General features: G+C 45.0%; 1 protein-coding gene across 1 annotated transcript in view; it reads left to right on the top strand.

The window, feature by feature from the left end:
* LOC138473638 (alkaline phosphatase-like) overlaps positions 1–26,478 on the top strand; it is a 279,429-nt gene that overhangs the window by 251,085 nt on the left and 1,866 nt on the right. The window contains exons 9-10 of the mRNA XM_069612170.1: positions 2,751–2,942; positions 7,682–7,801. Of these exons, the coding sequence (XP_069468271.1) occupies positions 2,751–2,942; positions 7,682–7,801 (312 nt within the window). The remainder of the gene's footprint in view (positions 1–2,750; positions 2,943–7,681; positions 7,802–26,478) is intronic.

Here is a 26,478-nt window from a genome sequence, read left to right as displayed (position 1 = left end):
ATGAATGAACTTTGTCTCTCTTTGGAATTACGGACCGTCACCGGGGAGAAAGAAAGGTCCCTGGGAAATGGGCATTTGCGAAATGCGAGGTGCGCTGTGGCCTGTCGTTTTGAGCGCGCTTCGCAGAGGTCTCCAGAGGCATCGTTCCTGTTAGCCGAGCCTGAAGATGTGAGGAGATCTTCTTTGGGGTGTTCGCACAGTGAGTTCGAGGATTTGGAGGAGAGGTCTTTGGTCTATAGCTGCCCGATGTCAAGGGGAGGACAGTCTCTTTTGGGGCAGAGGTTTCTTCGATGGAAAAGGACCCAGTGGTGTCAGTGCGCTTTTGTACCTTTATGGTAGTGTAGAGTGTTTATGCTCTGTTGTTTGCCTTGGTGTGTGAATGGGCTTCATGTGGACCATTTCCTGGGGTTGGGTCTCGTGTTCATATGAGCTTGGTTGTTGCTGGGGCAGGTACGTGGTGGCCATGCGTATTTGTATCGGTATTGTGTAGGATGGTACTTTGTGTGTAGGAATGACTAAGAATCTACCAATGTTTGGTGCTTTCTTATTAGTAAATGAAGGGAGGGAGAAGTGTTATAATGAGTGCCTTCCCTCCTGTGTCTTCCCTCTATTCCATTTCCTTCCCTGGAGTGGTGATGTCAGTGGAATGAGGTGATGTCACTGTGCTTAGAGTGTTGTCATCTGAATATGTGTTCCATGAGGGGCAGTTGGAGATAGAGAGCTGGCTGGCAAGCATGTGCCGGTGTTTCCTGGTATGTACATACTAATAAACCCATATAACTTACCTGCTGGCTCAGGTGTGTTGATGACAATATGACATTGTTGCACACCCCCTGATAATAAAGCTGCCAAAAAATGAGGGGAAATGACCAGGATGAGTTGGGATCTGATGACATGTACCAGATCCATGGAAAAGATCATTGCAACCAGAGCATTTGGCTAGAGTGGAAATATGAGCCACCAATCTTGGCAATAGTCTGGTCCTTGCAGCCCAATTTAGTGAAAGATTGGGCACATGCTCACTAACTGCTATTTTTTCTGAGCGTTGTCCTTCCCAAGTGTGCCCAACATGAGCGCAAAAAAGGCAAATCTTTTCAGAAGAGTCCATTGTGTCGGATCTGGCCCATCCCATCAAGGTATACACAATGGAGAATAGAGGTTGTCCTGCAGTCACTAAAGTTTGTGCTGTAGAGTAATGTGTGAAGGTCTTACAAGCATGGAATGGAAAGCAAGTCCTCTGGTCACACAGTGAGCTATCTCTCTGCCAGGTCTCGTCACCCAGTCACAGTCAGGACGGTTATTGAGTTCCATGTGGGAGCTTCCCGTAGAGTCCTCGGCTATGGATCCCTCTAGCCCCAAAATGTACAAATTGCCTGTGCCGGTGAGCTAGAGATAGGCTGGGACACTTTCACTACCACAGATAATGCTAGCAGATGGCATGGCCAGAGGTCCGGGCCTGGTCCTGTGAATCCTGAATGAAAACCAAGTCCCCGCCCGCACCCTCCTCCAGCACTATCTGAAATGTCGTCAGGCCTAGTACGATAGTCGCTTGTTTTGTTCCTCCCCTCCCTTTCTGCACCCCTCACACTCAATTTTTGTTTTTCTCCAGCTCTACCAGAAATGTCATCAGGCCTAGTACAGTTGTCGCCTGTCTATTTCCATTTCCTTCCCACTCTCCCCCTCCCTTCCTTAGCTATGTCTTAGCACTATCTGAAATGTCGTCAGGCTGAGTATGATAGTTAATTTCACATCCTTACTGCTCATGGCCCGTAAGCATAAATAAACTATCATATCATATCATGTAGGTGCGCCCCCTTTCACGTCTCTGAGCCTAATCAGAAGAAGTAAGAGATGGAAAGATGAAAGACAAAAGGAAGGTAGCCGTAGAGTGGAGGATGCCTATGGAAAATGTTTAGTTTACAATAAAAAACTAGTTTGATAAAAGTGCCTCTGATTCCTTTCCGTCCATTCTCCTTGCCCACCGCAAAACCCAGGCCATACAACATAAGAGAATTTCAGGTCATTGGAGCGGGCATGGCCAATCACCGGCCAGCACAGGAGTCATGTGCAGTCGTAAAGGCGGGCTCATCTTGTCAGCCAATCCTAAAGGGAGGTTGGTCTACAGGTAGGTGGCACATCAGACATGCCCCATCCTCAGCACCCTTATATGAATATAGGAGGGAATAATTAAAGTGCCCATCTAAAAACAGTTGGAATAGAGTGTCTTACAGCTCAAGAATATTTTTTTACAGTAAATGTTTCTACTGATTAAAGGGATGTTAACAGGTTGGGATTTTAAAAGGTATACTCATTGTATGACAAGTGCTTGTCTGGTTTTGAAAACTCAAATAAAAACATCCTAAAAAAGAATATTTTTAACAGGCATTCTAGGAGGCGGTGTATCTTTTATCTCCTAGGAGAGATACTGGCTCATCCCAAAGACAGGCAAAATGTGGGGATCCTACATTTTAAAGTTAATCACGTTAATACATATGCACCGTTTGTGTTGTGTTAGTTTTTTTGCGGCTCTGAGGCTAGCGAATAAGCCTCTGGTCTGTGGCTCGAACCTTCGCAGGGGTCTTCAACCTTTGGCTCTACAGATGTTTTGGACTCTGACTCCCATGTTCCCTCACCATTGACTGTACTGAGTAGGGCCAATGGGAGTTGGAGTCCAAAACATCTGGAGAGCCAAAGGTTGCAGACCCCTGCTTCAGAGATTACGTTTTTGACCCATACTCTCTGTTCTCCAGGAGGAAAGATCGACCTCGCCCACCATGAAGGAAAGGCCCACCTGGCACTATATGAGACGGTGGAAATGGACAATGCTGTGGGCCGAGCCAGCATTCTGACCACAGAACACGACACCCTCACCGTGGTCACGGCCGACCATTCTCACGTGTTTAACTTCGGAGGCTACACTGAACGCGGGACTTCCATTTTTGGTAAGTACCATTTGTGTTCCATTGGTGAAGTGAATCAAATTACCAAGGGGTAGGTCATAGGCAGAATCCCATATCGAACGAGGATCTCCTGAAAGATGCCTTGCGTACAATTGATCTCCCTGGTGTAACATGTGGAACCACACAAACAGCAACTGGTCCAGAGCAGCGAACGTCTGAGCTTTGGAATAAGACTCAGAAGGATTTGCCTGACAGTTTATTGATATTAATTCTGACTTACTTTTTTTACCGAGAATTGTGCTTCTGAATGGCTGCTAAATAGCATTGCTTAGCTGGTACTTATCCAATTGTGCACGAGACTGCACACTTGCATGAGACATTGGAGACTGGCACAAGACATTGCAGACTGGCACAAGACATTGCAGACTGCCACCTGACATTGCACACTAGCATCAGACATTGCAAACGTGCATTAGATATTGCACACTGGCATGAAATATTGCACACTGCACACTTGCATGAGACATTGCACACTTGCATGAGACATTGCAGACTGGCACAAGACATTGCAGACTGCCACCTGACATTGCACCCTAGCATCAGACATTGCAAATGTGCATTAGACATTGCAAACGTGCATTAGACATTGCACACTGGCATGGGACATTGTACGCTTGCTTGAGACATTGCACATTTTCTCACAACATTAAAGCTATGATAATGTTCACATCCAGATTGCCTGATATCTCTTCAAATATACACTGCAGACTGGCATGAGACATTGCACACTAACATGAGACATTGCAGACAGGCATGAAACACTGTACACTTGCTTGACACATTACACACTAACATGAGACATTGCACACTTGCATGAGACATTGCACACTGGCATGAGACATTGCAGACAGGCATGAGACACTGTACACTTGCTTGACACATTACACACTAACATGAGACATTGCACACTTGCATGAGACATTGCACACTGGCATGAGACATTGCAGACAGGCATGAGACACTGTACACTTGATTGACACATTGCACACTAACATGAGACATTGCACACTTGCATGAGACATTACAGACTGGCACGAGACACTGGACACTTGCTTGAGACATTCAACACTAGCATGAGACATTGCACACTTTCAGGAGACATTGTACATTTTCACACAGCATTGAAGCTATTATAAAGTTCATATCCAGATCGCCGGGTGTCTCTTCAAATATACATTGCAGACTGACATGAGACATTGTACACTTGCACGAGGCATTGCACACTTGCTTGAGACATTGCACACTGTCATGAGACACTGCAAACTTGCTTGAGACATTACACACTAGCATCAAACATTGCACAGTTGCATGAGACTTTGCAGACTGGCACGCAACATTTTACACTGGCAGGAGACATTGCAGACTTCCATGAGACGTTGCACACTTGCATGAGACATTGCACACTGGCATGAAACATTGCACACTGCCACGAGAGAAATTGCAGATTTTCTCACATCATTAAAGCTATTATAAGGTTCATATCCATATTGGCTGGTGTCTCTTCAAATATACATTGCATACTGGCATGAGACATTGTGCACTTGTGTAAGACATTGCACACTGACATGAGACATTGCACACTTGCACAAGACATTGCACATTTTCTCAAGCATTGAAGCTATTATAACGTTCATATCCAGATCGCCCAGCGTCTCTTCAAATATACATTGTAGACTGGCATGAGACACTTGCACAAGACATTGCACACTTGCTTGAAGCATTGCAGACTGTCATGAGACACTGCACACTTGCTTGAGACATTGCACACTAGCATCAAACATTGCACACTTGCACAAGACATTGCACATTTTCTCATGCATTGAAGCTATTATAACGTTCATATCCAGATCGCCCAGCGTCTCTTCAAATATACATTGTAGACTGGCATGAGACACTTGCACAAGACATTGCACACTTGCTTGAAGCATTGCAGACTGTCATGAGACACTGCACACTTGCTTGAGACATTGCACACTAGCATGAGACATTGCAGACTGGCATGAGACATTGTACACTTGCACGACACATTGAACACTGGCATGAGACATTACACACTGGCACGAGAGAGTGCACATTTTCTCACAGCACTGAAGCTATTGTAAGGTTCATAGCAATATCCTCTGGCGTCTCATCAATTATACACTGCAGACTGGCATGAGACATTGTGCACTTGTATGAGACATTGCAGACTGGCATGAGACATTGCACACTTGCACGAGACATTGCACACTTGCACGAGACATTGGATGTCTTCCCACAGCATTAAAGCTCTTATAATATTCATACACAGATCGCCCAGTGTCTCTTCAAATATAAACTGCAGGCTGGCATGAGGCATTGTGCAATTGCACAATACATTGCACACTTTCTTGAAACACTGCAGACTGTCATGAGACACTGCACACTTGCTTGAGACACTGCACACTAGCATCAGACATTGCACAATTGCATGAGACTTTGCAGACTGGCATGAGACATTTACAACTGGCAGGATGCATTGCAGACTTCCATGAGACTTTGCACACTTGCACGAGACATTGCACACTGGCACGAGTCATTGCACATTTTCTCAAAGCATTGAAGCTATTATAAGGTTCAAAGCCAGATCGTCCGGCGTCTCTTCAATTATACATTGTAGAAAACCGTCTTCAGCCAATTGAGACGAGCTTTGATGCTCTGTCTGAAGAGATGAAACACGTATTCCCTCGTATAATCATATGCAACTTAAATATATTAAAAATTGCACAATTGGATGACTAAATACTGCTAAGCACTATTATTCAACAGCCACCCGGTAGAACATGAGCCCTGCTGTTTGGGGATCCCTCCTGACTCCTCAGAATTTAACATTGCAACACTGGCATGCTGCCCGCGCCTCAAGGGGTTCACAATGCAATTCGACTAATTCACTGCCCAAATAATAACTCTTGGCATGCAGGCCACCTATCGTGTTGCTTTGCTCCTCTCAATCACTCTTGAAGTGCTATTGTCTTTCCAGTAGGAAATGAGTGGTAAGCGAGAGTCACTACTGGTAACTCCTTTGTGATTTTCATATCCTCTTTCTAGAAGTAAATCAAGAGTAAGCGAGAGATACTAACAGCAACTTCTTTGTAAGCTAGCCTCTATGTTTTCAAACTTTCTATCCTGACTCTCTGATGCTTGGAAAGGGAAAAAGGGGAAACATGAAAATCCTCTGACCTGACACAGAGGAAAATGGGGAGGGTTCACAACCAGCACGGGTAGTATAGCTTAGTGACAACGCGCTCGTCTTGGAAGCAAGACGATAAAGAGCAACACAGGTTCAAATCCGGGGTCTGCGCTTAGAAACCTCTTGGGTATTAAGTGCGTCATAAATAACCAATTACAATGGGGTGGGCAGAGTCAACTACATAGCTGAGGAGTTCTCAAAGTTTTGGCGGGGGCTCCTGAAGAGGCAGGCTTACATCATGCAAACTACGAAAATATCAGAGTGCGTCGGGTGATAGACGAAAATCTGATCAGCTGGTCCAGCTGCGACTGCGATAGAGTCCATCACAGCAGATGAGACTCTCAGGAGACCACGCAAGTGAGGGTGAAATGCGTGCCACTTGTCACCCTGCTTTAAGTGAAGTAGAAAGGGCAAGGGTAGGGCACCAGTGGGTACCTAGTAACGATTGGCTATGAAAGTCATGCCTGAGCCAGAGAGAAGGCCACAAATGGCACTCTTCCTCAGGTGGTAAAAATGTTCACGTAGTCCATTGGTAGAGACTGAGAACTGGATGGTAGCCATCACGCCATGTGACGGAGTCCACCGGGTTGGGCTCTGAAATTGTTTTCGAAGAGGGCTTAATCTGATCTGCCTACATTCAGTCTTCCAGGTGTGACATAATCTCGTTAATTGCAAAGGGGTTAGCTACAATTGACCCTTCACAGGATCTATCCATGCCACTTTCTGCTATAATTAAAGAGATAGAAGTGACATTGTTGATATAATACCTTCTGTCAAGACAACCAAGCTAGCAGGAGCCTTTTGTGACTATCTGGATGCGGTTCCTGGCTACTGTTGACGAGCAGCGGCACCAAATGCTAGTGACTGCCCCCCATAATTGGAAAGGGGTTCCATATCATGCATGATACATTGAGCCAGTCCTGTGTAGTCACTTTGCAGGTATTACTCGAATTGTTCGTTTACAATTGTTCGAATTACACAATTGTTCGAATAATACGGGTCCGAATTGACCTTCTGCACAATTGACCATATGGTCATTTTTATATATATTATGGGTTAGGTTGGTGTAATAATAATCTAAGGGGATTGGGTGGGGGGTTGGGGTGGGGGTTGGATTGGGTGGGGGTGTGCGGGGGGTTTCCCTCCGCATATATATCCTAATTGACCGTTTAAATTCGGTCAATTGTGCAGAAGGTCAATTGTCATTCGTACAATTCGTATACAACCACTTTGCATGCTGGGACTCACATTCTAATACTTAAAATGGCGACAATGAAAAGCGAAAAGCCAAGACTGGCTCACGTGCATTATTCCAGTAAATTCATTTGGAGGCAGCAGAGTCGGTTGGGAAAGCTGGGGCTTGCTAGAGACAGACATGCCTGAAAAAGGCTGGCAGGGTTGGGTCAGAGTACGACAGGCGCCTGTTGGGGAGATCACGCAAAGGGCCAGCCGTCCTGCTGTAAGTGTTGATGTCACAGCTGTCTTTCTTGCCCTTGGTCTCGCCCCCTTGCAGGGCTCGCTCCAGATCTCAGCAACATCGACCACAAGCCCTTCACCAGCCTCCTGTACGGAAATGGCCCAGGGTTCAAACTGGCGAACGGAAGCAGAGAAAACATTTCGGAGATTGACACAAGTGAGTGGGGGGGAGACCTCTGTTTGCTCAGTGTGTGCTTGTTTGTGTGTGTGCATGTTTGTGCATGTACGTGTGTGTATGTGTAAGCACATGGGTATGTGTGCCCACGCATGTGTGTCTGTGTGTGTGTGTACATGTCTGTGTGCGTGTGTGCCTGTGCGCTGGGAGTGTGTGCATCTGTGTGTTTATGGAAGCACATTCACACGTGTGGGTGTATGCATGTGTGTGTTTGATTCGTGTCTATGGGTATAGCGAAGTTGCGAAAAATCCAAAATGTGTCAAAAAGTATGGCTGCATTATAGAGTGTGAGGCCTGTGATGCAGGGTCGGATTGGCCCCTCGGTCTTTCGGCCCGTGGCCGGGCCGAAATCGTCCCTGGGGGGTGGGGGCCGGTTTCTGGCCATACCTGGGCCGGTTTTGAAGAAGAAAAGAAATTAAATAAAATATATTTTTTTATTTCTATTTTTCAAAAAGCCTTTCATTCTTCTTAGGTCGATAAATGAGTACCAACGCAGGTTGGGTGATATTGTATGCATATTTGTTCTATAAACAACAGCTTAAGCGTCAGTGCTATACAATAACATATTATCATTTGGCCCTGGACGTCTGCTTGGATTCACAGTAATTTAGTGTACTTAGGACAAATGCTATTTGATGCCACTTCCTGTTTTGTCAAGGGGTAAAAGGTCGTGTTTCATCGCTTCCCGAGATGTCACTTTGATGTGGGGTCAAATGACATCACTTCCGGTGATGTCATCAGAGGTCAAGTGTCGTGAGGCGAGGGTTGGGGCACTTTTTTGAGGCGAGGGGTGGGCCACTTTTTTTTGGGTGACAGGGCCTATTTCTTATCCCAGTCCGATCCTGCTGTGATGCGAGGAATGAGTGGGACTCCCATTAGGGGGTGTTAGAGTGTGAGGGCAATGGTGTGAAACTCTAACCCAATTGAAGAGGCTGAGACCAGTGATGTGAAGACTGAGGGTGGCTCCATTATAGCGAGAGAGATCAGTGATAAAGTGAAAGAGTGGGTCTCCATTGAACAATATGAGAGCAGTGATTTGAGGAAGGAGCGGGGCTCGATAGAACCTTATGAGGCAGTGCTGTGTGGAGAGTGGGAAACCAGTGATGAGAGGAATGAGTGATACTCCCATTATTGAGTGTGAGGTCAGTTATGTGAGGAATGAGTTGGACTCCATTGGAGAGAATGAGATCAGCCATGTGAGGAACGGCTTTGACTTGTTTCAACAGAAGGAGGCCAGTGGTTGGAGCATTGATGAAGTGATTATGGATGTGTGCAAAATGGTGTCCTGATGATTACACTGCCTCTGCAATCAGTCCTGCTGCCCAGAGGTGCTCGTGTGCTTGCTCGGCCTCTTCCCCCCCTGTATTGTTTCCTCTTTCTGGCTGTGATCCAGCCCTGCCAGCTCTTCTCGCCGTGTTGGTTGCATGCGCAGCGCAGTTAAAGACCATCCTGTATACCAAAGTTTTAGTGCTGATTTCCAAAGAATCATGCAACTTACACATGTGATGAGGGTGTGCTTTTTGAGTTGTGTGTTTCAGAGACATGCACGCGACCACCTGTTCACACAGGTGGATTTCTCAGCGGTTGTGCACCACCGTGGCCCGCCCGCTAGGATACATTGGTGGCAGGCGCACCTGTATTATGAGCAAACTAGCACCACATTTTGCTGTGATGGGCCCTTGCAGAGCCTGTTATGGCGCACTGTTTGAAAACACCAAACCTCGTCTCTGTCACTGGGTGACAGGTATTCAAGTGGGACAGCCACTGCTCTCTTGGCACTGGCCCGCTTCAAAATAAATGCACGGAAGTGCCATGAATGTCCTTTTATGCGCGATGCATTATGGGGCCATCCGCACCTGATGTTAACTGGTGGAAGAGGATGTATTGCTTTTCCAGGCAGCGAATCAGGATGAATATTTTGCATTTCGTGAAAACGAACTCCAGCAGCCCCTGTGCCTGTGCAATTGACCCGGTGGTGGGGAGGGAGCACCTTGAATGCGCGCAATGTATTGCTTTTCTGAACGTGCCTTAGCTTGTCCCTTCATTTCCAATGAAAGTAGCTTTGTGAATCGGCTACTTGAAACAAATCTCGCTGTGCCACTTCTCTGCAATATGGCCTGGTCTCTGTTAAGTAGACTTTGGCTCTGGTTTTTGCGCAATCTCGTATTCACTAAGGGCCGGATTCATGGAATTTATGTATGGTTCAAAGTGATTTTGCACTGCCGACACAACCCCTGATTCATGGAATTGTGCAAAGTGTATTTTTGCAGTGCAAAGTTAGTGCAAGTGGTCATTTTTGCAGTACAAAATTACTTTGCACTGACTTTCCACGGCAAAAATACTCTTAGCACAGTTCCATGAATCAACTTTGAACCGTGCAAAAAATTCCATGAATCGGGCCCTAAATGTTTTCCCATTCCAGCTAAACAAATCAACTTTTGGCCTGATTCATCAACAACTGAATCCCAGAAAAGTATGTTCAATAAGTCTGATGAGACCCTCCTCTTCAAGGAATAGCTCTTCCCTAACAGCTATGTCCATACAACGTCTACTCCCCACCTAACCTGAGCCTGGGTGATCTGCCCCTCCCCACCCCAACCCTGTTTCCTGCCCTGGTTGCTTGTAGATCCATGCTACCAAATTCCCTCACCTTCTCCTGTCATTAGCTCCCACTCCCTTGTATCCTAGCTTCTCTCACTGTGTCCTTCACCATGTGATCTGTAAAGCGCTCCATTGCTTCCTGAAGCAAAATCCAGGCTCAATAAATACCATAATAATAGTAATAATAATAATAATGATAATAATAATAATAATAATAATAATAAACCAAAATAATAATAACAAGAATACAAATAATTTCAGACTCTAAGTACCCTGCAGTGCAATACATTGACGCTAGATGGCAGCATTGGACAATCTTATTTTTTAACATATTAAGTCATGACGCAAACAAAGAGCTTTGATTACAATCGCAGCACATTGAAGGTGTGCTAATGCTGCCATGTTTTGATGTTGAAAATCCAATTTATTACCAGGGGTCTATTGATCCAGAGAATACTGTTCTTACGAGAACAGATGATTTAAGAATAACAGTAAAGCACCCGCACATAGTCGCCATGCTATCGCCATGCTATATGGGGCTTGAGCTCCATCAATAATAAATTGATTTCCGGGGGGCCAGCCGGCCTCCAAACCCCCGTGGAGGCAATGAATGACTGTATGGTGCCCACCCCTGTGCCTGTAAACAGCGCTTGTTTAAAGAGTAAATCACCAAGGTCAGCCTCTGTGATTTTAGGGCATGCCCCCAGTTGGCCTACACAGCCGGCACGTCATTTGTCTCGTGTCTTTGTTCTTTTGAGCAGTGCATTTAGCATGTCTTTTGATATAGGCTGCAGCAGTTAGACTACGGATAGACCATGTGTCTGTCCAGTAACAGCTTACCAGGTAGGCCAATTAGCATGTTTAAGCCTCTACATCTCGGCATACTCTAAAGTACAGTTGTACAACTCCAGGCCTCAAGGGTCAGATCCATGCTGGATTTTCAGGATACCCCTCATTAATATTCATGAGATAAATGTGCATACAATGATTCTAAGTGTTTGCACATTTTCCCCATGAATATTAATGCAGGATATCCTGAAAACCCGTCAGGATTCCTGCCCTTGTGGCCCTGCAAAAAGTAAGAACCTCAGTTGTATAACTTACAATGCATACTAGTCTAGCTGTATGTGCTTGGTTTACATGAAAGCAATGTGTTCAACAGTTTACTGGCAATCCACATTCTGGCAAGTCACAGTATTGGCCTCACGTTATAATCTTGAAAAGTGTATGTATTTAAGAATACAAAATTAGAAGCACTAAAGAAGATATGACATACAGAAAAAGACTCAAGAGCGTTGTTTTTCCATATCTGATAATCCAATTCTATTAGCACATGGAGATCATTATTGACCTCCTCTTAGCCATTCAGAATGTTCAGAGTGCATTCCATGCCTCACAAATCCCCTATGCCATGTCCTCTTGTACCGCCTTTGAATTCACCATCCCTACTATTGCTCGTCCTCACTCGGTTCACATCATCTCCATCTTTCTCCCTTCTTGTCCCCCTGGACAATTCTTTGATGATTTTGGGCAACTCCTTGATTCTCTTTCCACTAAGCATCACCTCATTCTCTTAGGTGACTTTAACCTTCCCTCTCCAACCACTTCTCAGAAATATGAACTTCAGTCTTTTCTTAGTGACCACACTCTCCACTCTCTCCATTACCCACCTTCCCACACCCGGGGTAACTCTTTAGACACCTTATTCATCTTCTCCTCACCCTAAGCCACTAATACTACTTTCAAACCATCCGTATCTGGTCGCTCCATTGTTTCCAACACCATCTCCTTTCCACCCTCTAACCTTTCCTCACCACTTGCTTCACCTACAATTAAAAGGAAATGTAAAACCTCTGCCATTCCCCCTTTCTCTCCGATCTACAGTTCTCACTTTCCTTCTTCCCACCCGATGCCTCTTTTAGAAACACTGCCTTCTGCTTACAATCACTACTATATGACTCATTCTCCTCTCACTTCCCACTGCTTACTTTCACCCCTAAGTTTCAGCATCCCCAACCATAGGTCACTCCATTCATACGCGAGCTCTGCACAGACATGCGTCGGCTGCTGCGCAATTGGAGGCGTACCCACTCGCATGAGGACCTGCAACTTTACCTCTCTGCCCTGAACTCTATCATCTCCACTCTTGATAGAGCGAAAAGGGAATTCTAGCTAACCCTCATTGACTCTCACTCCAACCAACCTCACCGGCTACAGGGTACCCTAAACTCACTCCTCATTACTCTTAAATCTATAACTATCAACTCCACTCCCACAGCTAATGACCTAGCTGAATACTTTGTTGCAAACCTTTCCATAATTAGAGACTCTGTCGTGAACTTCATCCTAATCCCTCCTCTTACATTTTACACCCCTCCTACTCTGCCATCATCCTCTGCTTCCTTCTCCCACTTTAGTCACACTAATACTGACCAAGTGCTATCTGTATTGATGAAGGCCAACCCCTCTTTTGCCCCATCAGACCCTGTTGCTCCTCAACTAGTCAAGCCTATTTCCACTTTAGTGGCCTCTCACCTCGCTGAACTCTTCAACCTGTCCTTCAGCTTGTCTTGCTTTCTCTCTATTTTCAAAACAGCCACATTCATCACTCTCCTAAAAAAACAAGGGACTGACCCAAACCTACCATCTAACTTTCACCCTATGTTTCTCCTTCCACACTACTCGAAAGTGCTGGAAAGTGTTGTGTTCAACCATCTTATCAATTTCTTAGACATTAACCTTTCAGACTTCCTACAAGCTGATTAGCCCTCGCCGGGGCTTTACCCGACCGGGAATCCCTCGCTTCACTCGGGCCTATAGCTATGGGCCCCGTGGCATTACCTGACTCCGTAATGCCCCCGCGTTTCGGGGCTTATTGCTTAAATAAAAAATGATGCTATTGGATCTGGTTATGCTTTCATTTGGGAGAAAAATGATAGAAAAGAAAGATAACGCAGCAACAATAAACACTTGGCGGCTGCAAAATCTAGGAGGGTTGGTGTAGCAAATGAAACTATGCATGAGAAAATGAAAGTTCATTCTTTTCAGCAATGTTGCCTACTTTGCTGTGTCTACAGGTCAATTTTAAGTACTTTAATTTGATGATAATAAAACCATCTTGGGCTTATATTGCAATGATTTTATAATGTTGGGGTAGATTTCAGTGCAGGGTTTGCGGTACAGAGTTCATTCTTACCCCTCTGTGATGTATTGTTTAGAAATGTCCATGGAAGAGGGCACTGGGAGTGAGAGAGGGGGCAAAGGGTTTATTTTAAGCCATGTTCTGTTGCTTGGATTGTGCAATAATGGTCCATAGTTCAAGTTAACAAACCCAAGCGACGTGAGGGCCTTCTGCGTAGGATGTCACTCAGTATGTGGCATAGCGCTTACACCTTCAGCCTGCCATGGCTTCCTTTCATGGTGGACCCACTGGCGGTTGCGGGAATGTCATCCTCTGTGTTTCCTGCAGGTTTCCACTCCTGGAACACCAAGGAAACTGCTCTTGTGAATGTGTCCAACTTCATCACCTCTGCTGAGCACTCCAACCTATCCTCTATCCTAATTCTCCTTGACCTGTCTGCTGCCTTTGACACAGTCGATCCCTCTGATCTCCTTAATACTCTCTTTCTTCTTGTGATTTTCGTCAAGCCCTTGCCTGATTGAATCCTACCTTGCACCTCACCAATTCTTTGTCTCCTGGAGCAACAACACCTCTCAACTCACTCCTCTAACTGTGGGTGTTCCACAAGGATCTGTCTTGGATCCAATGCTTTTTACACTCTGCACCTGCGCTCTTGTGGCACTAATCTCATCCTTTGGGTTCTTGTACCAACTCTTCGTGGGTGAAACCCAAATCTTCTCTTTTCCCAAACTCTCCTCTGATCTCTCTATCAAAATTTCCAACTGTCTTTCTGCCATTAAATAGTGGATGACTTTGCACTCTCTGATGTTAAACTCTACCAAAACAATGGTGCTCTTCTTCCCTGCCCAAAGCTCTCTCTCATCTCTTCCTCTGCCTATTCGGTTCCAGCCTGACACTCTTCCCCTACTCTTCTTCAGCTAGAAAACCTCAGCGTCATCTATGATCCTTCTCACACCTTCTCTACTTTAATCTTCAAAACTGGAACAGCAGCTTGCCTCAACCTTTTAAATATTAGGAAAATGAGGCACCTCCTTCCTTTCAACAATGGTAAGCATCTCTTAACCACTCTTTCCTTCTCTAAACTGGACTACACAGCCAGCATTCTGTTTGGTCTCCCTAACTATGCTCTCTGTCCTCTTGACAATATCATTAACTTAGCTACCAGGACTCTCTTTGAACTCCCTCACTTCACACCTACCTCCTCGTACTATCACCAGGGTGGATGGCTGAAGATGCAAAACAGGGCCGGGTAAAAATGTCTTCTCCTGGTTCACTAACCTATCCATCATAAGGCACCACTGTATCTATCTTCCTCTATCCAACTCGTAATCTCTGCTCTGCCTCTTCAACTCCCCTTGTGGCTCCTCGCCCTCCCTGTGTTTCTTCTCGCTTTCTGCTCTTCTCTCTTCTTGCTCCATTTGCATAGAATTCTCTTTCACCAGACACCTGAGAAACAGTCCACACAGAGCTGATCAACAATAAACTAAACGCCTACCTCCTCGCCTCTGCGTTACCATCTTAACCTACCTCTCATATGCCGGCTAACAAAAAATATTCCCTCGCTTCGAACATGGCTCTGTCCCTCATTTCCCCTGCCTCAACTCTACCACTTCACCCATAATGGCCACATCCCGAGCATAGCTGGCTGTAGCACCTACCTACGCTTAAAAATGTCTTGTGTTCATTGTCCTTAATCTATGTATGTCCACGTATGTATTGTCCCCGGTGACTGTACCACTTACTCCCCTCAACAACCTAGTCAGAATGTCCATTAAACTCACCCCATTGTAAGAAGCTCACCGCCTTCCGTGAAATCTGCTTTCTTATCTATTGTACGTTCTTTTGTGATCAAAAGAGCATTGTTTCTCCCGCATATAAATAAATAAATAAATAAATAAATAAATAACTTCTGGTACATCCTGTCTTCAGAATAAGACAGGGGAAACAACAATGCAATTTACAGGCGTGTTTTTTTTTCAACAGGACAGTTCCTCTCTGGGAAGACCATTCTTTTGCTGCAGCCTTCTTTTTACACATGAAAGAGAAAGCTAAATCAATGGAAAACGTTTTCACTTTCTTATGGAGTGTTTACTTTCACATTATAGCTAATGCAGGCTTATTTTAAACCTGTGCCAGTTCAGCCAAGTTGCAAATAAAATGCTTAATTTATGAAAACAGCCATGTTATTTAAATACTACAGCATAAAACCAGATTTAGTTTACTGACTCAGTTGTTTATTTGCTTTTCTCACTATTAAAGTAACCGATTTAACTTCACCACCAAAACTCCACAAAATGTATTCCTACTACCACCTTCTGCTAATAGTCTTATAGACCTCGGAGGGGATCATCATTGCTTGGGATAGTGACCCTTACCCAGTTTATAACCCTCGGATTTGCCTCGGGCCATAACTTGATTGCAAGTCATTATCCCATGATAATGACCACTCCCTCAGTCTATAAGGCTGTTTTAGGTGAGAAGTGTGTGCAATGGGAGGTCTGAATGACTAGCTTTAGAATGTCCATTCCCCTGTTGTAGCTCGTGCCCAGAGTTCATGGAGTAGAGCTGCTGAGAGAGCAGGCGAGGGAGGCTCAGCATAAAAAATAGTTTCCAATGAATGGAATCACAGAAGGAGACTTGCAGGTTTATTGTTAAGACCAAACTTTTAAAAAGAAAGACGAATGAAACTGGGAGACTAAGCAGTGTCAATCTGCATTTATTTTCAAGCATATGTGTGGTGTAATTGACTTTACTGACTCTTGGGATTTAGGGTTGGAGGGAGAGAACATTAATTTCACAAAGAAGGAAAGGGGATGCTTTAACACAATGGGGATGGGCATGGTAACCTTTAGTCTGAGAGTGTCACCACTGGGTGGAAGCCCCAGAATCAGGGGCTTCCCTATGCCGGTGGTGTGGCACTGGGCTCTAATTTTCTAGCATGGTGCCCTTCACTACATGGGGCCACCTGGCTAGCACCTCTCACCACCAGAATGTCCTCTTCCCATTGCTGGGCTGATGGCTCCTCCCAATCCACTGAAAGGCACAAGGAAGCTTTACAAACAGCTCCTCTGATACTTTGCTCTGAGATCACAGAGGACACCCGCCGCCTTCTCCAGCCAAAAGCCCCATTTCTGATGAATCCTGGCTTTCCCGCTGCCTTTTATTCATGAACAGAGAAAATAATGTTATAGTTATACTCCTTTAACTTGTTCCCAACATTATTAAAATTTTGTTTGGGTGGTTTGTCGTGTGATTTGTATACTTTTAAAGTAATCGCTTATAGCCCTAGGAAGATAACCATTAACACATAGCAGTACCAATTAGTACCAGTTAGCTATGTGGCCAAACGCCAACATTTCAGACTGGGATCAAATTGTGGCTTTAAGCAGAGTAAATTAATGAGTGTGTGATCCTGGGCAATCATTTAATCATGAGGTGCTTTATCTAACAACATTGGGAGTTTCAAGAAGGGATTCAGTTCACAGTGTATGATATCTTATTTAAAAACGTACTCGTAGGTTACTTGACTATAGCATAGCTGTGGTAAAGACAATACTGATGGCCTGTGTACAGTTAAAAGGTTTTCTTTGTTGGAACATATTCCCCTTAAAAAGAAATATGTTTTGTTTCCAGATGTGTGGGCTGCCCTTACGATCTTGGTTGCAATAGCTACTGCTGATAGTTGAGTGGAGTTCCAGTAATTAGTACCCTGTGAGGATCAATCAGAATGTAACAGACATTCTGATTAGCCCTCGCCGGGGCTTTACCCGACCGGGAATCCCTCGCTTCACTCGGGCCTATAGCTATGGGCCCCGTGGCATTACCTGACTCCGTAATGCCCCCGCGTTTCGGGGCTTATTGCTTAAATAAAAAATGATGCTATTGGATCTGGTTATGCTTTCATTTGGGAGAAAAATGATAGAAAAGAAAGATAACGCAGCAACAATAAACACTTGGTGTAGCAAATGAAACTATGCATGAGAAAATGAAAGTTCATTCTTTTCAGCAATGTTGCCTACTTTGCTGTGTCTACAGGTCAATTTTAAGTACTTTAATTTGGTGATAATAAAACCATCTTGGGCTTATATTGCAATGATTTTATAATGTTGGGGTAGATTTCAGTGCAGGGTTTGCGGTACAGAGTTCATTCTTACCCCTCTGTGATGTATTGTTTAGAAATGTCCATGGAAGAGGGCACTGGGAGTGAGAGAGGGGGCAAAGGGTTTATTTTAAGCCATGTTCTGTTGCTTGGATTGTGCGATAATGGTCCATAGTTCAAGTTAACAAACCCAAGCGACGTGAGGGCCTTCTGCGTAGGATGTCACTCAGTATGTGGCATAGCGCTTACACCTTCAGCCTGCCATGGCTTCCTTCCATGGTGGACCCACTGGCGGTTGCGGGAATGTCATCCTCTGTGTTTCCTGCTTGGCCACCCTCAGGCCCTGGAGGCTGCCATCTTAGCCACAATGCGGCTGTGCCAAGGACCGGTGGCTGTTTGACACACATGCGTGGTACAGGCAGCATGGATCATTGCCATAGACAGCCAGTGTGTTGCCGCGCTGATTCCATTAGACGCTGCACACAATGAGAGCTTGGTGGGCACCAGCCTTGATAGAGGACCCACCCTGTAAACCTTTCTTCAGAGTTTATTTGTTGCTTTGTTTTTGGCTCCCACATAGCTTACCTCTCAGTGCCATGATGCCCTAGCTGGTGAAGGCAGCGCTCAATAAATGTAGTTAACATAACATTTCAAAAAAGGTAGCAGGCGCTACTCTCCAGAAAGAACATGGCATGATAACCTGTTCCGAGATGAGAGTTTGCAGCACACGCTTTTTGCTCACTGTACCTTTCACAGATGGGAACTATCCATTTGCATATCAGTCTTTGTCCCGCCCACATGGGCAGTCCAGCACCGAAATGCTATGGCAATTCCTCTCTGAACAAGAGTACCAACAGCAACCCCATACGCGTGTTTCAGCCTTGTTGGACCTCATCAGTGAGGTGAAGCAGTGCCTCTCTGAGCACAGTGAGCAGGGAGTAACATAACGTAACATAACAACCCCTGAGCCCTCATCTCCGAGTTAAGACTCCCTTGCAATGCTCTGAAGATCACACACATTCGGGGGTATATGTGTACCCTCCATTGCCAATGTTCACCACTACTGCACAATGCCCACCTAGCGCCTATGGGGATTGTGTCAGTATGCATGCTATATGAGAGCTGTGGTAGCACATTATAATGACACCATAAACCATAAGAATGTTAGGCGGGCGAATTGTAAATATCATCTGATCCTTGAAATGATATCGTTGTCTTGGAATTCACAAATCACCAACATTTATTTATAAAACGACCTTGTTGTGTATGACATAAAACACACTTAAAAAAATGTAAGCAGGAAAATATGTAGTCAAAATAGTTAGCAAAACACTGAATGGGCTACTTGGCAGCATTTTCCAACAGAAAATAGAACAGAAAATAGAACAGATGCCACACAGTAAAGTTAGTTTGTGCTCACTTTAGTCTATAGGCTTGCTGTTTAATGGAAGGGATCAGAGTTGTCCCTTCTTTTGGTTGCTGTTCGAAGGCATCTTTTCCTTGAATTCGGTGACAGGGGAGAGTTGAAATCTGTTTCTTGGAATAATTAGCAAACAGCGCCAACTGAGAGGATGGGCGTTTGGAATGGAAAGATGATCCTACCAAAGGAGATCAAATTGATTGGTAAGGGGGGTGGGCGGTGTCAGTGAAAGTGGCCACTTGATGAGAAGGTTAACCATTCCGAATCGTTCACCCTTGAGTATGGGCCTTTGATTACATTTGCTCTGCACATTATTTGGCAATCTGGCACTGATGCTAAGGTGGCAAACCACATTGTTTACTCCATTTAATATGGTTGAATATCATTGAATTGCACCACAATCGTGTATATTTGTTGGATTTTGTGTAACTTTAATTTTTACATGTTGGCAACCAAAGAAACTTGCCTTCTACAACCCAAGTACCTTGCTTGCTTGCGACAGGAACCATTTCTCTTCTACCCATTACAGTGCTCCACTAAACACTCCCCATCTACTCGCTCGCCTTCCCCGTCTCACAATATGGTATGGACATGCACACAACCCCGTGCATTTAGATATATACACACACTTGTGCTACTTTCATTCTTCATTTTGATTTTTTTTTATTTATTTGTGTTATTATGGTTAAAGAAACCTTTTAACACATAAGAACATAATTCAAAAACACACATTCTTAAATACATGTTTAAAACATTATAAAAACATTATAAAAAAGAGGAGTACATATTTTCAGGTAATACAATTAATTCCTGCAGTCACGTACTAGGTTCATAAAATATCCCTATTTAAATTTTTGATACACTCTAATATTTTAAGCCACACGATACATTGTGAAATTTAAAATCATACATTCACCTGAGTACCATAAGCTCCAGATTTGATCACTTTCAAGTTTTCATTCTGTATGCACATTACACATTCCAATGACTTACTTGTATATGACATGAGCTCAGGTAAATTATAGGGTAACATTGGCAAGTTTGTATTTCTGTCATACAACCCCTGCCAAATGTTGTTGGGGGCCCAAGGGAAGTAAGTAAAAGGGATTTGCTGCCCGTGTTTTCCTGGGCATGATTTTGCCTTGCAACGTGAGATGTGTGGGGAGGGGTGCCAAATTCACAAATGCATTGGTGGGGTCCAAGCAGTGATTTGAAATCTCCCAAATTGAAAGGCATGCAGGGGGACACCAGGGAGCTCATTTTGTAGAGCTGTACTCTAAATAAAATGCCGAAAACCTGGAGTAAGGCTTTTATGCATTTCGCTTACAGCTCGTTTTCATGTTTTTGTATGGTGGCGAGGAGGGGCGGAATGCAACTTACGTTGCCGCCGCCCCCTTTCTCTCCACCAAACAAATACTCCAGCATTTGCAATGCCAGGGGTTTTCATGGCGGCACAAATGCTGAGGATTCCTATAGAGCACGCTGGCTTTTGAAACAGAAAAAAAGCAGGCAGACTCCATAGGAATCCGTTGTAAACACTGCCTGTCATGCATACATGTCAGGCAGCATTTTCTCCGTTTGTACGGCAAAGTGGACTCAGCTTTCACACTCTGCCATGCAAATGAGGAAGATTTGGCAGTGAAGACCTGTCTATACTAAAGTGAAAACGAAACAGTTCCCCACCATCAAATTATGGGAGATTCCAATATGAGTTCCTATGCGTTATAAGCAGGGAATCCACAGCACCCATCAGCTTTGCATAAAAGCAGGCTTTATTCACAGATGCAAGCACATGTCCAAAGTTGCTGGGCAGTGTGCCATCCCCCAGTGCCTTATTTGTCGGCCTGCCTCCAGACCTCGCCACCCTTTCTTCACTCCACCATGTCCGCCCTCTCCCCTGCACATCATTATCTAGTTCCAAAATTGCAGTTCGCAGACTTTCGGCCTCACATGACTGCAGTATCCGCCCCATGCCCCATTAGGGCAAGGCCCCCCGGGGTGCCATGCCCCCTAGGGCGCCATTAGCCCCCCACCACGCCAGCTCTGAGGAGTCTTTCAAGGGCTCCCCTTAGCTGGTGTAGTGGGAGAAGGTTCGGCAGGCGCCCTTTTGTTATTATATGCGTCCTTTTGTTATTATATGCACCCACAGTGGCGGGCGCATTTAATAACAATAGGGTGCCTTTGCATCAGCACCCTATTCACATGATTACCTCCTTGCTCTGACGCGGGAGTGAAGCGGTTTGCCTTAGCATGAGTGTCCTATTCCAGTGATTAGCTCCCTGCGAGGCACCGGAGCGAGACGGTATAGAAAAAATGTGGCGCATTCGCCCATGATGCTGCTGCTGCTGCTAAGGCCGGCCCTGCCTGCCCCTCTTAGGCACCTATGCCATGGAAATGGAAAAGAGGCTCTGCTTGGCTCTCATTTCCATGGCAAGAGCTACCCATGTTTGCTCTGCTACATCACCCTTCACACCCGGGCATTTGCTATGGGATGCTAGCAGCCATAATATCCCATTCTTCGGCCCATACTGGGGAAAGAAACAAGAACTATGAGGATAATTTTTACTGGTGGTCTGTCGCACTGAGGATCTAGGATGTGATTACAAAGTTTTTATCCGTGGTGCTGCAGTGAGAGACCAAACGACAGGCGATTCTCCTTAAGCCTTATTAAGTTATTAATATCCTAGTTTGCTGCCAAATGGCACTCGTGTCTGCCCTCACTGCCCATAATCTATCTGGTCATTGTTGATCACTTTGTGTTATAGAAATTGTACCCTACGAAACACATCAGTTTATTTGATCGTTTTGCTTTTGGTATTTTGTCAACTTTTTCGCAAATATGAATCGCATGCAAAGTGCGCAAAATGCAGATTTAATAATGCCAGAAAATGCCAACACGTGTTTTAAGTTTAAAAAACTCTTCTTCAGGGCAAATATTCTACACAATGTGGTGAGTAAATTATAAGTGATGAGAACATAAATATTAAAGAAAGCAATGCTGCATTTCATACAAGTTGACAATTATAAGAGTTCTTCCATAACGTGCTTAATACCAGCGAGTGGCTTCAAAGCGCGGGAACAGGATGCAAAGCTAGGTTGCACTGCGTTGTCTTCCAATGCAAACGCAATGGCTCATACAATCTTCTGTGAGGGTTCTGTAAAGGTTCTGTGGGAATACAGGCCTAAGCCAAATATGAGAGCAGAGGGCCACTCGTGGGGTGCCCGTTTGCCCTCACTGTTGGGCAATAACGGCACTCAATGTTTTGGTGGGCTCTCCCTTATCTCTTAACTTGGAGGACTTGTCCAAAGCCGTATGCCAAAGTGAGGCCTGATACAACCAGGTATGCCCTCTATGCCTGTAGTCATCTCACAAGATGTATCAGAGGGCGGGAAAGGGATAAGTCGGAGTCAGTAAGTAGGACCACCAGGAACAGAGGATAAAAAAAATGCCAGACCTTGGAGCTCTAATATACAAATGCTCCCCCCCAGCTCCATCTCACCTCAGAGAACTGCGCTTAGCTCAGCACCGGTCGCCGGTCCCCGCTCTTCTAACGCCGGTTTCTGAAATCCAGAGTTGCTGGCTGTCTGATACTTCGAAAAGAGTTGCCATTTTCGAATAGTCCTCAGAGTCTCTCTATGACTGCATACAGAATATAGCACAGCTGACACAGCCAAGAGCCAGAGACTAGAAGCCACAACAGAGTTATTCACAAGGTGAGAACCTAGAAGCGTCACTCAGAGCGTGACTCCATCACAAGCCGCAAGCCGCACCGATGCAAGATCAGCCGCTTCCGACACTCCCTCATTTTTGGGTTTGAAGATGTGAAATAATAGTCTGCTTTATACAGATGGCTTTGTGGAAAGCATGTAGTGCCCTGCACATTTGCATTCCGCCATGCAAATGGCCAAAATTTGGTGGCAGGGAGCCGCCTATGTGTAGTGCTACACGTAACGTCTCTCTGCCGCCAAATTGATCTTTGCAACAGAAAAAGTGTAAATGCTACTTCCAATTAAAGATTGTGTGAGCCACCCACAATGGTCTGCTTTGGAATCTGCCTTCTTTTACCAGGTGTAAATGTCAGGTGGATTCCAAACGAATCAATTGATTTTCCAGCAGCCTAAAAATACATGCTGATGGAAAGACAAGCAGATTTGGTAGGCGGACCTGAAAGGGCAAGCACACATTTTAAGTCTGCTCTGCTCTCCAAGGTTGCCTACCAAATTATACAAAATTCGGTGTGGCATAAAACATGTCGGTAAACACTTTTACCACCACTTTTTCCACTCCTCCAAAAATGGAAAACAAAGCCATGTGATTGTACCATTATTTTCCCCATCCTGAATGGAAGCATACACATTTCAGCGGGAAAATCAATAAGAACCTACAAAAAAGCTAAAGACACAAGGTGAAAATGTGTGAAAGGGTCATTGTTTCACATTGCTTGCAGCTAGTTCAGCAAGTCCCCCTCCCCAATGTCCAATCCACCAGAAATCATATCTTAATAAAACTTTACAGAATTGTAATAACAAAAAAGTACTACAGTACTGGTCACTGCCAGTTACCTGTTAACATCACTAATCACCACAGTTGTAAATGGTCTGCAACTGAAACTGTAAGAGATAAGAGATAAGGGGCCTCATTACGACCCAGGCGGTAAGTTACCGCCTGGGCCGTGACTTTACCACCATGGCGTAAACTACGTTTACGCCATGGTGGTTGGCGGATTTACCGCCCCATTCCAACCTTGGTGGGGCGGTAAATCCCCATTTTCCCATTTTCCCTTCCCCATTCCCATTTTGCCCCATAGGGCATAATGGGAGTGGGGAAGGCGTTAATTACGCCACCGTAAATTACGGTGGCGTAATTAACTCCATGGTCCCTTAGCGCCATGGATTTTAACACCTGCTAAAAGCAGGTGTTAAAACCTCCATGGCGCTAAGGGACCTCGTACTCAGGTGGTAAGGGTCGGCGCTGTTTACGCCGCCGTAAACCCCTTACCGCCTGAGTTGTAATGAGGCCCAAGATCTCAATGGAAGGCCCTTAGTAGCCCGGGCTGTTTGCCTGTGAGGTGAGAGAGGCTGAGCAGGGGGGTCCCATGGGCTATTGTCCCTGGCCCGACTGATGAATCCGCCTCCTGCACCATGGCAACTGTGACTGACATGGCATCATGCAGTGACTAACAAGAATCCCTCAGAAAGGGCCTGCACTGTGGAAGATATGGCAGATAGACTCTTTTCAAGGGATTTTTTGGTATTACAGAGGTTTGCTGAATGGCATTTTCGCCAATTTCTTTTGACGCATTTGTGGGTGATTTTTTGAACCACAACAAATATAGATGGTAAGTTTGTGAAAGTTTTAAAGAAAATGAGCTGAGGGACAAAACGGGATGGAAATGAGGGGTCTCCCCCGGTTTTGTGAAATTACATCACATCCATTCCTCTACTTGGTAAAATAAATGCCAGGGTTAGATTGATCAAAGACTTCAGGTAGCATACATATGTCTCCAATGAAGATGTCATCTTCATTGCCCCCAATAGATTCATGAGTCACATTTATAACTAGCTGTGGTACCAGGCATTGCCCGTTTCCTGATCGGCTGGTGTCTCATGTGCCCTGGAGGATGTTGCTCTTGTCCTCTTGCCGGCAAGACTTTCTTCAGTTTGCTCTGGTGTCTCATGTGTCCTGGAAGATGTTGCTCTTGTCCTCTTGCCGGCAAGACTTTCTTCAGTTTGCTCTGGTGTCTCATGTGTCCTGGAAGATGTTGCTCTTGACCTCATGTCAGCAAGTCTTGCTTCAGTTTGCTTTGGCATCTCATTTGCCCTGGAGAAAGTTGCTCTTATCGTCTGGTCGGCAAGTCGTGCTGCTGTTTGTTGTTGTGTTTCAGAAGCTCTTGATATTGATTTTCGCTTTGAATCAGATGGAGCATTTCCAAGTGATGTTCGTTTTTTCTGCAGCATGTTTCAGTCACTTAATGGCATTAGCACATTTGATAAAATGTCCAAGAAAGATTGATTGATTGTGCCCTCTTCTTGTGAATGAACTTAAGTAAACTGTAACCTTGCCGTTTCACATATTTGGAGTGGGGTGATAAAAAAAATGTATTCCCTTTAAAAATGCTTTAATAAATACTTTCGAACTGTATACAGTAGTAATACATTTCAAGGGAATAACCAACACATTAAACATTTTGCTTGAGACATTTTTCCAAATTGTGCCTCCTTTTAGTACCTGCTGTAGTGAATCGGGTGAGCATTAGTAAGTGAGGGTGTCTACGGAGTGAATTTTTTGCATCCAAAAATGGACTTCAAGCTTGCCCAGACAAATGAGGAATCCATGCAAAACTTGGTAGCCGTGGGTTCGACGGTGTGGATTTGTATAGCTGGACAAACATACACACATTCAGCTTTATGCATAAAGAAGATAAGGTGATTAGCAGACACAAGCCCACATGAACAATTCCTTGTTATCTTTATTTGAATGTCATTTTATTTGGAATTTTTGTAATCTGCTACTTGCTTCCAAAGGTGCTAATTCATGGAATTATCGGTGCAGAAAATAGGGTACTTGCGCTCAAATGTGTGCAAATCCCCCTTTGTCAATTCATGGAATCGACTGTGCTGTACTTTCCCGGGACTTGCGTGGAGTTCGCGCTGGCTCCGCATGTCTGTGCGAGATTTCAAGGGCCTTGCGCAAGAATCCAAGCAAAGCATGACTGTGGCTTGCGCAGAGGGCTGAGAAGGGGGGCGGAACACCAAAAATGGGGAAGAAGTTGCAGAAAAGTGGGAGTTCCGCAGGCAGTCCCTCGCACCCCCACAATTGTGCAGCATGAGATGTATTCATGGATTTGATTGTGCAATGTCTCGGCTGCGAAATGACCACGCAAGTCCTTCATATGATCCACCATCCAAAAGCAGGAGTAAGTAAACTTGCGTGTAGAATTTTCAGCATGCAGGTGGGCTTGCATGTCGGATTTCAGGGTGTGTGTGTACTCAATCGGAGTTTCGCTGTAATTTAGGGGTGGGCGTAAGCAGTGTAGCAGGGTGCAGGAATGTTTTATGTGGGTTTGCATGCAGATTTCCTGAGTTATTGCCGAGTTGCGATTATTGTTAGCGGCATGCCGGATACAGTTACAGGGGACCCCGCGCAGGGTCCCTGAGTCACAGGCCTGCCAACAGAAGAATCAATGCACTTTTTGAAGGGTGCATGTATTTGCGCCCAGGGGAGCATGCAAAGATAGCTGTTCTAGCTGTTCATGCTTTGCGTGTGGACATGTCAGGGGCGTTCCGGGCGCAACTTGCGAATGCGGTTACTTAGCGCTGTCAATTCCATGAATACGCATGGCGCGCATTTTTCTTCGCGCAGGCTCGCGCAGTTTCCTACTCGACACAAATTGCTT

Source organism: Ambystoma mexicanum, chromosome 8 (genome assembly GCF_040938575.1).
Source record: "Ambystoma mexicanum isolate Mex_15411 chromosome 8, UKY_AmexF1_1, whole genome shotgun sequence".
Classification (NCBI taxonomy): Eukaryota; Metazoa; Chordata; class Amphibia; order Caudata; family Ambystomatidae; genus Ambystoma; species Ambystoma mexicanum.
Note: the sequence above shows the minus strand (reverse complement) of the source record. Positions and strands in the feature narration are given on the sequence as shown.